Source organism: Larimichthys crocea, chromosome VIII (assembly GCF_000972845.2).
Source record: "Larimichthys crocea isolate SSNF chromosome VIII, L_crocea_2.0, whole genome shotgun sequence".
NCBI lineage: Eukaryota > Metazoa > Chordata > Actinopteri > Sciaenidae > Larimichthys > Larimichthys crocea.
The window spans coordinates 27,355,802-27,368,540 of NC_040018.1; the positions used below are offsets into that span (position 1 = coordinate 27,355,802).

General features: G+C 45.9%; 1 protein-coding gene across 2 annotated transcripts in view; it reads right to left on the reverse strand.

Annotated features, from left to right (window-relative positions):
* The window catches only part of lama1 (laminin, alpha 1), a 26,485-nt gene extending 14,268 nt beyond the window's left edge, over positions 1-12,217 (reverse strand). For both annotated transcript variants that reach the window (XM_027281286.1, XM_019258768.2), the window contains exons 1-24: positions 11,965-12,217; positions 10,146-10,316; positions 9,866-9,978; positions 9,671-9,722; positions 7,764-7,954; positions 7,127-7,306; positions 6,957-7,046; positions 6,601-6,718; positions 5,858-6,036; positions 5,548-5,641; positions 5,276-5,433; positions 4,569-4,709; positions 4,318-4,476; positions 4,143-4,244; positions 3,769-3,983; positions 3,288-3,399; positions 3,015-3,125; positions 2,465-2,592; positions 2,284-2,370; positions 1,995-2,206; positions 1,132-1,238; positions 842-1,016; positions 624-760; positions 44-277 (exon numbers count right to left, since the gene is read on the reverse strand). In XM_027281286.1, the coding sequence (XP_027137087.1) occupies positions 44-277; positions 624-760; positions 842-1,016; positions 1,132-1,238; positions 1,995-2,206; positions 2,284-2,370; positions 2,465-2,592; positions 3,015-3,125; positions 3,288-3,399; positions 3,769-3,983; positions 4,143-4,244; positions 4,318-4,476; positions 4,569-4,709; positions 5,276-5,433; positions 5,548-5,641; positions 5,858-6,036; positions 6,601-6,718; positions 6,957-7,046; positions 7,127-7,306; positions 7,764-7,954; positions 9,671-9,722; positions 9,866-9,978; positions 10,146-10,316; positions 11,965-12,022 (3,324 nt within the window). In that variant the 5' untranslated portion in view covers positions 12,023-12,217. The remainder of the gene's footprint in view (positions 1-43; positions 278-623; positions 761-841; positions 1,017-1,131; positions 1,239-1,994; positions 2,207-2,283; positions 2,371-2,464; positions 2,593-3,014; positions 3,126-3,287; positions 3,400-3,768; positions 3,984-4,142; positions 4,245-4,317; positions 4,477-4,568; positions 4,710-5,275; positions 5,434-5,547; positions 5,642-5,857; positions 6,037-6,600; positions 6,719-6,956; positions 7,047-7,126; positions 7,307-7,763; positions 7,955-9,670; positions 9,723-9,865; positions 9,979-10,145; positions 10,317-11,964) is intronic.
* Positions 12,218-12,739: the final 522 nt, after the last annotated feature.

Sequence of the window (12,739 nt, forward strand, 5' to 3'; positions counted from 1 at the left end):
CACACACACACTGTATATATACACATACACACAGGTATGGTACCTTGCACACACACTCTCCAGTGTGTAGACAGTCACACACTCCCAGCGTTGTGTTACAGAATGTTTCATCTGCTCCCACCACGTCGCAGGCACACGCTGAGCATTCTGGGTAACCATAGTAACCAGGTGCACACTGGTCACATGACCTTCCAGAGAACCCCTCTCTGCAGCGACACTGCCCATTGGTCAGATCACACTGAGGGGCGGAGCTTCCTGCTGCACTGCAGCTGCATGGCTGAAGAGACACCAGAAAGTTAGGCTGCACACCTGTGTGTACCTGAGTGTACCTGTGTGTACCTGCAGTTACCTAAGTGTACCTATGTGTACCTGAGGTTAACTGAGTGTACCTGTGGTTACCTGAGTGTGCCTGTGTGTACCTGTGTTTACCTGAGTGTACCTCTGTTTACCTAAGTGTACCTGAATGTGTGCCTGAGGTTAACTGAGTGTAACTATGTGTTCCTGAGTGTACCTGTGGTTGCCTGAGTGTACTTGTGTGTACCGGAGTGTACCTGAATGTACCTGTGGTTACCTGTGTGTACCTGAGTGTATTCTTGTGTATTTGTGTGTATGTCCTTGCGTACCTTGCAGCCAGTCGTGGGGTCATGACCCCAGTAACCTGTCTCACACCTGTGGCAGGTGTCTCCCTCTGTGTGGGCGGGGCAGATGCACTCTCCACTCTCAGGGTCACAGTTTCCTTTTGTGTGATCACAGGTGCATGCTGGGAAGACAACAGATTACAACCAATCAGAGTCAAGACCGACAGCCAATCAGTGACACGTTACCTTCACTATTTCATTACCTGTGCAGCCGTTGGCATGGAAACCATAGTAACCATGGCTACAGTGGTCACACTTATGTCCAGCCACGCCCTCTGCACACTGGCACCTCCCCTTGGCATCACATGACTCAGAGAGTGATCCTAATTGGCTGCAACCACAAGCCTGACAGCCATTCTGCAGCCCAAAAAACCCTGACTAATAAAACAAAAAAATAAAATAAAACAAAATGAAATTAATAAAAAGTCAAATTACAATTGAATAATCAGAAACACTGACAGTGCAGACTTATGTGTGTGTGTGTGTGTCTCACCTGGCAACGGTCACAGGTGCGTCCCATCACGTTCTGTCTGCACAAACATTCACCTGTTGTGACATCACAGACACTAGAGAGGGAGCCGCTGACATCACAGCCGCACTCTGAGAGAGAGAGAGACCCGCCCACTGTCAGTCAGAGTGTGAAGCCCCACCCCTCACAGATGGCGTTAAAACTACAAGTCCCAAACTCAAAGAAAGAAACCAACATGAGATGATCAGGCAGCACAGATAACACAACAACAAGTGTCATCAATATATATGACATAAGATTTATATCATCCATCCATCTATTATCTGTAACTGCTGTTTGGACTGTGGGAAGAACCCGGAAAGACACACAGAGAACATGCAAACCCCACACAGACAGAACCAAACAAGGTTCTGTGAGGCGAGAGTGCTAACCACTGCACCACCGTGCCACCCATAAAAACATACTAAAATATATATAGATATCAAATCAGTGCTGTTGTTAACATCCTGAATATTGAACCGTTTGCTTCATTTTAAATTAACCTTCCATAACCATTAAGATCTTTGATAGATAGATACTGATCTAACAATGGAGCTAACAGAGCTAACAGAGCTTACATGTAACATCTGAACACCATATGATGACATCACAGAGGCTACAAAGATTGATCAGAAAATGATGGACACACACACACACACACACACACACACACACACACACACACACACACACACACAGTCATATGACAGCACAGAATGAGGTCAGAGGTCGAATCTAATCTGGATTTTAAAGGATCAACATTCCTGTGTGTGTATTCGTGTGTGTTTGTGTGTGTGTGTGTGTGTGTGTGGGTGTGTGTTTGTGTTTGTGTGTGTGTGTGTGCCCACCCTGACAGTCCTTGGCGTGCACGGCGTCTCCATAGTGACCAGGCTGACAGACCTCACAGTGCCTCCCAGCAGTGTTGCCGAGGCAGCGCAGACACTCCCCTGTCACAGTATCACAGTGGCCCGCCTCTCTGACGTCCACGTTACCGTTACACTCACAGCGGGCACAGGCCCCGCCCACTATCTGTGGGTTACCATAGAAACCACTGGCACACCTGGAGACACAGACAGACAGCTGTCACGCCAAGCTCACTGATTCTAATTGGTGAATCAGACAGTCAATCATCCTCACCTCTCACAGTTACGTCCTGTGTATCCCTCCTGACACCTGTCACATGACACCTGGCCGGACGCCTCGAGCACACAGGTGGGACTGAAACTGAAACATACACACACACACACACACATATATTTATAGACACACATACACACACACATATTTTTATATACACACAGACACACACTACTGTTACCTGTTGGACGGCTTCGTCAGAGGACATGGACAAGTCCTACAGTCCTCTGCTGTTCCCTCTGTGGCGTCACCATAGAAACCAGGAAGACACTGATCACAGTGAGGACCAGTAGTATTATGGGTACAACCCTGAGACACACACAGACAGATGTTTAGTCAGTGGTAGCCATGGTAACAGCTTACTTGTCATTGTACCTGATGTTGCACCTGTCGTTGCACCTGTCGTTGTACCTGATGTTGCACCTGTCGTCGTACCTGATGTTGCACCTGTCGTTGTACCTGTCGTTGCACCTGTCGTTGTACCTGTCGTTGCACCTGTCGTCGTACCTGATGTTGCACCTGTCGTTGTACCTGTCGTTGCACCTGTCGTTGCACCTGTCGTTGTACCTGTCATTGCACCTGTCGTTGCACCTGTTGTTGTACCTGTCGTCGTACCTGATGTTGCACCTGTCGTTGTACCTGTCGTTGTACCTGATGTTGCACCTGTTGTTGTCCCTGTTGTTGTACCTGATATTGACCCTGTACCCCTTTTTGAGGTTGTTTAAACTCACCAGACAAACTCCATTGATGTCGCACTCCATGGCATGGTCGTTACATTCACACTGCATACAGTTTCCTCCAAACAAAACTCCGCCCACCCTGTAGAAGCCTGGGAGACACGCCTAAAATACGCAAACACACACAAATACACAAGAATACACAGAGGTTACACACAGGTTGATGCTATTCTCAAAACAGTACTACAGTACCACAGTACTACCAGTACTACCAGTACAACCAGTACTACAGTAACTTGATAAAGTTCAATGAAGTGAACTGCTGACCTCACAGGAAGTTCCACTGTAACCCCATGGACATTCACATGTCTCCACGGCAACTGCCTGAACGCCAGAAACTGAGCTAGAGTCAGCAAAGTCCAGAGAAACTGACCTGAGGCTGAAAGACAGACAGTCAGACAGACAGGTACAGGCAGACAGGTCGGGTTTAGTCGAGGTGAGCTCGCTGGTTCTGAAACGGTTTCATGTCATCAGGAATCTTTGAACTGGTCTTTAGACTGAGATCAGGTGAACAGGTGAGTCAGTTTAGCTGTTTGGATCTACGCACACACCTGACCACAGCTCACCTTCAGGATCAGCACCTGGACCACTAGTAGTCCACATTACTACTGACAGCACTGAACCCTCACTGGTGAACCGGGCCCTGAGGTACCTGAACTCCTTCACTCGAGGCAGTGACTCACTACGACCTAAAGTGACAGGTTCCTAAAGAATTTCATTCGATGTAATCTGATTACTTTGTCCTCACCGAATTGGCCCGTCGGCAGAGGTGTTCAGGTGAACTCGGACCTTCAGTGATATCACATCAGCGAGGACTGACAGAAGGTCATCGCGGGTAATGTGAAGGCCCGTCTGAACATCCAGGAATTGCTGCCAGGCCATCGCCATGGCAACCGAGCGCTCAGCCAACGGAGAGAGGAAGAGGAGGAGAGGAGGTGAGAGACGAAGAGCCCGGCCGTTTCCCTGGAGACGAGAGAGAGAGTCAGCGGAGTCTGGGTGTTGCAGTCCTTAAGACTGATTGTAGTTTTAGTAAAACTTGAAACAGAACTTACTACACACTAATTAGAAAATATAATGTTAATTTATTATAATTAATTCACATAAATGAATTAACATTTTCACCTCAATGATGATGTCCGAGTGGGCAGGGAGAGAATGGTCCTCATTGTCCAATGGGATGTCGTAAACCACTGAGTAGTTCAGGAAACCTCCGTAAGACGACAGCTAGAGACAGACAGTCAGTCAGACAGACAGGTAGGAGATGGACTGATGACCATATATGGAATTGGTAGCCTACCTTGTTTCCAAGGAAACTGTCGGGCGCTGCCCATGTCAGGACTTGTTGGTGGGTGTGGCCAGAAGATGTGTTGCCAGGGGTGGGCAGGTCATTGCCACTGACAACAGAGGGGCCGTGGGTGGGCTGAGAGGGGTGGAGCCAAGCGTCCGCATGAAGTACCTGAAAACACATCTTAACAAGTTTATATACAGAAATAAAATTGTACAAGTGCATGTTACCTGAGGACAGGTGTGTGTTACTGTGTGTTGGACCTGAACTGTGGACCAGGCGGCGCTCTCGCAGACGTCAGACACACCAAAGCAGAAACAGTCAGTGCAACCGAGTGGGTTATTCTCCTGTAGGTTGTAGAAACCTGGTTTACACAGATCACAGTGAGCTCCCATCACGTTCACCTGAGGAGAAGAGAACAGGTGAGACGTCAGAGAACAGGTGAGACGTCAGAGAACAGGTGAGACGTCAGAGAACAGGTGAGACACCAGAGAACGGGCGAGACGTCAGAGAACGGGCGAGACGTCAGAGAACGGGTAAGACGTCAGAGAACAGGTGAGATGTCAGAGAACAGGTAATACGTCAGAGAACAGGTGATACGTCAGAGAACAGGTGATATGTCAGAGAACAGGTGAGACGTCAGAGAACAGGCGAGACGTCAGAGAACAGGTGATACGTCAGAGAACAGGTAATACGTCAGAGAACAGGTGATATGTCAGAGAACAGGCGAGACACCAGAGAACGGGCGAGACGTCAGAGAACAGGTGATACGTCAGAGAACAGGTGATACGTCAGAGAACAGGTGAGACACCAGAGAACAGGTGATACGTCAGAGAACAGGTGATACAGGTCAGAGAGAAGGTGAGACACCAGAGAGAGGATTTCAGAAAAACTGTGCATACACACTGCTGATTCTGTGATTTTGGTCAGGTGACCCTGGTCCAGTACAGTATGATATCACTGTGTTTACCTTGCAGATGCAGGGGCTGCAGGGGTCTGTGTTGATGCTGCCGGACAGGTAACAATCACATCGAACACAGTGAGGAAAATCTCTGTATCCAAACGCACAGCGGTCACACTGTTGACCTGTAAAACCCTGTTTACACACACACTGACCTGCAGACACACCTGTACACAGGAAACACACAGGTAACACAGGAAACATGCAAGAGCAATGTCATCATGAAAATGAATGCCACAAATTATATTGAGCATATTAATGACACCATGAATATTAATCACCTGTCTGTGAGTCGTCTGTGCTGCAGACTGCGGACTCTGATCCTCTCAGGTCACAGTTACATTCAGCACATGGAGAGTCTGAATATGGAGACACCTACAGACACAGACAAAGTACTTTTACTCTATTTACTTCTACAGTACTCAGACTCAGCAGGTCTGTAGTATTCTGTGTAGTATGTGTCAGTACCTCAGCAGGTCTGTAGTATTCTGTGCAGTACGTGTCAGTACCTCAGCAGGTCTGTAGTATTCTGTGCAGTACGTGTCAGTACCTCAGCAGGTCTGTAGTATTCTGTGCAGTACGTGTCAGTACCTCAGCAGGTCTGTAGTATCCGGGTCTGCAGGTCTCACAGTTGATGCCGGCAGTGTTCTGTTGACAGTCGATACAGACTCCGCCCCCCTGACGAACGCCGCGAGTGTTTAAACTCAAAAAGAGTTCAGAGACGGTTTGATTGTAGAAACAGTCAACGGCTTTGTTGTGACAATTACACTCTGAAAGACAGACAGGTGAGAGTCAGACACGTGAGAGTCAGACAGGTGAGAGGCAGACAGGTGAGAGTCCGATAGGTGAGAGTCAGATAGGTGAGAGTCAGATAGGTGAGAGTCAGACAGGTGAGAGGCAGATAGATGAGAGGCAGACAGGTGAGAGTCAGATAGGTGAGAGTCAGATAGATGAGAGGCAGACAGGTGAGAGTCAGATAGATGACAGTCAGACAGGTGAGAGTCAGATAGATGAGAGGCAGACAGGTGAGAGTCAGATAGATGAGAGGCAGACAGGTGAGAGGCAGATAGGTGAGAGTCAGATAGATGAGAGGCAGACAGGTGAGAGTCAGATAGATGAGAGTCAGACAGGTGAGAGTCAGACAGGTGAGAGTCAGATAGATGAGAGGCAGACAGGTGAGAGTCAGATAGATGAGAGTCAGACAGGTGAGAGTCAGATAGATGAGAGTCAGATAGATGAGAGTCAGACAGGTGAGAGTCAGATAGATGAGAGGCAGACAGGTGAGAGGCAGACAGGTGAGAGGCAGACAGGTCACAGTCCACCCTGATTATTACTTTCACAGGTGTTGCCCTCAGAGATAGTTCCTGGTTGCCATAGCTGCTGGTGGTAACCGGGGCAACACTCGTTACAGCTCTCTCCACAGGTGTTGTGTTCACACACACACTGCAGCTTCTGTTCTCACACACACAAACACAAACACACACACCACACACACACACAGGTTAATGGAAACATATATAGATGTAAAGGTGCACAGGTGTAAGATGTACAGATGTACAGGTGTAAAGGTTCACAGAGTAAGATGTACAGGTGTAAAGGTGTACAGGTGTACAGGTGTAAAGGTTCACAGAGTAAGATGTACAGGTGTAAAGGTGTACAGGGGTTAAGGTGTACAGGTGTATGCTGTTACCTTGGTAACAGGGTCCAGTGGGCAGCTCTGGGCGTGGCCATAGCAGATGCACATCCCGCCCACAGAGATGTCTTTGACGGAGTAATAATACTGTGAAACATTCAGAGGGTTACACCTGATCATGTGGCCACACAAACAACATCACCTGTCTTTCTGACCGAATGGCTCACCCTCCTGGTCACAATGGGGTCAATGTCTCGTGGGTCACGGGCACTCAGCGTCATCAGGTCGGCGTTCAGTGTCCTGATTCGCTGCAGCCTCAGCCTGATGTAACGAGCCGACGTGAAGTTCAAGAGGTCAGAGGTCAAATCATCGGCTCCAGGGCGGCCATTAATGAGAGATGTGTGGATCTGAGAGAGAGAGACGGGGAGAGAGAAAGGTGGAGAGTGAGACAGGTCAGACAGACCTACAGACAGACAGCCTACAGGTGGTTGGAAGTGGAGTCATCAGAGGATTTGATGGTGACGGCTGATTGGCAGTTTGTTGGACCTGATGGATGACAGTCATGGAGGACGGGAGAGTCTGTCAGCCCCTTCACCTGAATGTCATACGTCACTTTTTGCACCTGCTTGGCTGCCACCGCCCGACCTCCACCACGAAGAGAGCCAGGCGTGTTGGCTCTGGGATGGGTGGGTGTCAACTGGGTGCAGACGGCATCAGGCCGGGCGTAAATGGCATTAGGCTAGGCGTGGCGAACAAGGTGGAGGAACAGCTGACTTCTTGTTCAGGTCTCTCTGTATTTGATGATGAAGTCCCAACAGACGAACCATCCAACCACAACACAGACACACAGACAGCCTGTCTCACCTCTCCATGTTCCAGAGGGTTCAGTCTGGAGTAGTACGATGTACAGATGACCTCTGTGTCTCTCTTGTAGGTCGGCGGTCCGAGTCGCGGCGTCACGTTGTAACGAGACAAACACTCGCTGTCACTGATGGCATAAAACTGCCAGGGGTCAAAGGTCACGCCGTCCAGAGAGCGCTCTAAGATCCAGTTACCTGACAGACAGACAGACAGACAGACAGGTCAGACAGACATCGAGTCTTTTTTTAAACTGCTGGCTAAAGATAAACGTAAATACAGTAAGATTGTTATTCACGTCGGCGGTAATGACACCCGGTTACGCCAAACGGAGGTCACTAAAATTAATGTTTCATCGGTGTGTGAATACGCCAAAACGTATGTGTGTATGTAAACGTGTGTAAAAGTCTTCCCACAGAATCCTCTTCTGTCTGACCATTTTTTAATAACCTTTGAGTTCATACTACCGGACTATAAGCCTTTGTGTAGAAGCTTCTACAGCAGATGTTTATCTGATAGTGCTGTAGCCAAATTTAAGGAAGTGATTCCTTCAGCATTGAATCAAATGCCATGTCTAACTGTAACAGAGGACTTGTCTACTTCCTTTAGCCACCCACAAATAGACCATCTTGTTGATAGTATTACAGGCTCATTACGGACAACTCTAGACTCTATTGCACCTCTGAAAAAGAAGATAATTAAACAAAGAAGGTTAGCACCATGGTATAGCCAGCAGACTCGTAAATTAAAGCAAGAGGCACGTAAATCTGAACGCAAATGGCCACTAAACTGGAAGAATCTCATCTAGTCTGGCAAGATAATCTCAAAACATACAGGAAGGCTCTCCGTAATGCCAGAGCAGCCTATTACTCTTCTTTAATTGAGGAGAATAAGAACAACCCCAGGTTTCTCTTCAGCACTGTAGCCAGGCTAACAGAGAATCACAGCTCTACTGAACCATCTATTCCTTTAGGTCTAAGTAGCAATGACTTCATGAGCTTCTTTAATGATAAGATTATAACTATTAGAGACAAAATCCATCACCTCTTGCCCTCAACAGGCATTGATCTGCATTCTGATACAGCAAGTTTTGAAACAGCTGTAAAACCTGATATGTATTTAGACTGTTTTTCTCCCATCGACCTTCATCAAATAACTTTAATCATTTCTGCAGCTAAGCCGTCAACCTGTCTCTTAGACTCCATCCCAACCAGGCTGCTCAAGGATGTTTTACCTGTAGTTAGTAATTCGTTATTGGATATGATTAATCTGTCTTTATTATCAGGATATGTACCACAGTCCTTTAAGGTAGCTGTAATTAAACCTCTTCTTAAAAAGCCCACTCTAGACCCAGAGGTCTTAGCCAACTACAGACCGATATCAAACCTTCCCTTTCTGTCTAAGATACTTGAGAAAGCTGTAGCTAATCAGCTGTGTGACTTTCTCCATAACAATAGTCTATTTGAGGATTTCCAGTCAGGATTTAGAGTGCATCATAGCACAGAGACCGCATTAGTCAAAGTTACAAATGACCTCCTAATGGCATCAGACAAAGGACTCATCTCTGTACTTGTCCTGTTAGATCTTAGTGCCGCATTTGACACCATTGATCAGTCATTGTAATTGTACAATATGTTTGTGTTGATTTGTCCTGTACACGTGACATCTATTGCACGTCTGTCCGTCCTGGGAGAGGGATCCCTCCTCTGTGGCTCTTCCTGAGGTTTCTTCCACCTTTTTTCCCTGTTAAAGGTTTTTGTGGGCAAGTTTTTCCTCACTGGAACCGAGGGTCTAAGGACAGAGGGTGTCACTCCCTGTACAGATTGTAAAGCCCTCAGAGGCAAAATGTGTTTTGTGAGTTTGGGCTGTACAAATAAAGTTTGATTTGATACAGACAAACAGGTAGGTCTCACCTGGACGAGGAGAATTGGCTGCTTTGATGATGATGTAGGCAACCTGAAAAATCTGAAGAGACAGAAGTACTTAGACATGTGTGACTGTACTGAGGTCACCTGGTTACTCAGGCGTGCCGAGGCAAAATGTTTAATGAGCCTCAACAGGTGTGTTACCGGAACACCTGGAGAGGTGTGTGTGTGTGTGTGTGTTACCTGTTTGAGGTCCAGTGTGATGGTAATCCAATGAAACTGTCGTCCGTTCTTGATACTCGGACTTTGCCACCACTGATTCGTCCCATCAATGGCGTTTGTGATCGGATGACGTTCTGAATAACACACAGTTACTATTAGTACTGCGAGTACTACTACTACTTACTGCTGTGAAGTACTGCAAGTACTGTCATGCAGTACTCTGTACACTGATAAATGGTACCACAGACAGGAAGTCAGACATTGTATAAGGTCAAAAATGACTGTGGTTCTGGTTCTGTACCTTTGGACAGGACGGAGTTGGCGTCACATTTCGGGCAGTGTGGGTTCTTGATCCGTCGTCCTGGAACATGTTCGACCAGTTTACAGTAAACTTCAGGTTCAGGGTCTCCACAGGTTGCATTACTGCTGATCACCGCATTACTCGCCAAATTCAAGATGGCCGGGAACAGACCTGAAACACACAGCTAACTGTTAGCATCCTGAAACACACAGCTAACACAATGCTAACTAACCAGAGACCGTGAATACATGAATGAACTGTGTGTTCTTTGTTCTCTAATCAGACAGTCAGCTGTGCCTCAGACAGTTCATATGTTTCTGCAGGAAACGCTCTGGTGAATCAGCGTCTAAAACCTCATGCTGACAGTTCACGTCCTGAGGCTGTGTCATGTGATACTGTGTGACCAAGTGATAACAAGAAGTTCACTACTGAAAACACATTAAACTGTACACCTGCTTCAACCTGAGTTTATCTTTATTCTTTAGACTAAACTCAACATTAGACCTGCTTCAACCTGAGTTTAACTTTGTTCTTTAGACTAAACTCAACATTAGACCTGCTTTAACCTGAGTTTAACTTTGTTCTTTAGACTAAATTCAACATTAGACCTGCTTCAAACTGAGTTTATCTTTATTCTTTAGACTAAACTCAACATTAGACCTGCTTCAACCTGAGTTTCTTTATTCTTTAGACTAAACTCAACATTAGACCTGCTTCAAACTGAGTTTATCTTTATTTTTTAGACTAAACTCAACATTAGACCTGCTTCAACCTGAGTTTATCTTTATTCTTTAGACTAAACTCAACATTAGACCTGCTTCAAACTAAGTTTATCTTTATTTTTAGACTAAACTCAACATTAGACCTGCTTCAAACCAAAATTTTAATTTAAATAAACTCTCTCTCTCTCACACACACACACGCACACACAAACAGATGTTAATTACTGTTGTGTGTGATCAGCTGTCGAGGTGTGATTACATCAACAGGGTGGTCGCTATCTGTCTGTCTGTCTGTCTGTCTGTCTGTCTGTCTGTCTTAGTGTGTGTGTGTGTGTGTGTGTGTGTGTGTGTGTGTGTGTGTGTATGTGTGTGTGTGGTGGAATGTGTTAATCAGTGTATTCATGTTCAGATTGACCTCTGACCCATCCCCCTACCAACACATGCAGATGTGTGTGTGTGTGTGTGGGTTGGATGGGGGTGTGGGGTTGTGTGTGTGTGTGTGTGGGGGGGGGTCAGGAAGAGGGCGGAGTGTGATTCTTAACAGTAATTATCACACACACACACACACACACACACACACTTAACGTAACTAGCATTTAGTAAACTGCTTTAATGTTTCGCTCAATATTGTACTGCAGTAAAGTAGATTGTACTGCAGTAAACACAGATTGTACTGCAGTGAAGTAGATTGTACTGCAGTAAACACAGTTTGTACTGCAGTAAAGTAGATTGTACTGCAGTAAATACAGATTGTACTGCAGTAAACACAGATTGTACTGCAGTAAACAGATGATATCAGAAAGTCTACATTTATTTTAATTGAATAGTTTGTGTTGTCAGAGCTCTCATCATCATACAAATGTTTGTACAAACAGTGAAAATCATCCATGCTCCTCAGACTGAAGTTAAAAACTCAGATTTTCTGTCTGAACATTTAAAACATGAACTTTGTTTTTACATATCGATTCATGAAAATCAAACAATCATCAGTCATTGTGTTCTTTGATTCAGTCTGAGGAGATTTGGATCTTCGGGTCTGACAAGAACTCAACAGAACTCAGCAGAACTCAAGTAGAAGTTTGTAGAATGTTTCTCACCTCTCTGCTGAGCTGCAGCTCCTTCCATCAGCATCAACAACGGCAGCAGAAACTTCATCTTTGAATAGGACCTAAACTGGGACTAACTGGACCTAAACTGGGACTAACTGGACCCAAACTGGGACTAACTGGATCCAAACTGGGGCTAACTGGACCTAAACTGGGACTAACTGGGGGTAAAGTGAGCTCAGAGCAGTGGTCTGTGTTGCACAGAGGAATGTGTTGCAGCCTCTCGTTTGCATGCCACAGTGACTCTATCTCATTCATTCAGCTCAATAAGAGGGGGGTGGGGGTGGAGGTGGGGGTGGGGATGGACTGTACCATCTGATGTGGTGATGGGGGAGTCTCTGCTCCTTTAACTGTCTGTCTGCTCCTTTAACTGTCTGCCTATTTAACTGTCTGTCTGCTCCTTTAACTGTCTGCTCCTTTAACTGTCTGTCTGCGCCCATTCAACTCAAACCATTGTTCCTGTGTGTCTGTGTGTGTGTGTGTGTGTACGTATGTGTGTGAATGTGTGTATTTCTGTGTGTGTCTGGGTTCTGTTATTCAGTCTCACTGTTGATTTTATTTCAAAATACAAAACTAAACAATACATTAGAGATACTTTAGAGTTACATCAGAGTTACAATAGTTAAGTAAAATGTAAGCTGAAAATGTAAAGCGTAAGTGTAAAGTGTAAGTGTAAAATGTAAGTTACGTTCAAACGTAAAATGTAACCAGAAAGTGTAATTGTAAAGTATAATTGTAAAGTGTAAGCATAAAGAGTGAAGTGTAA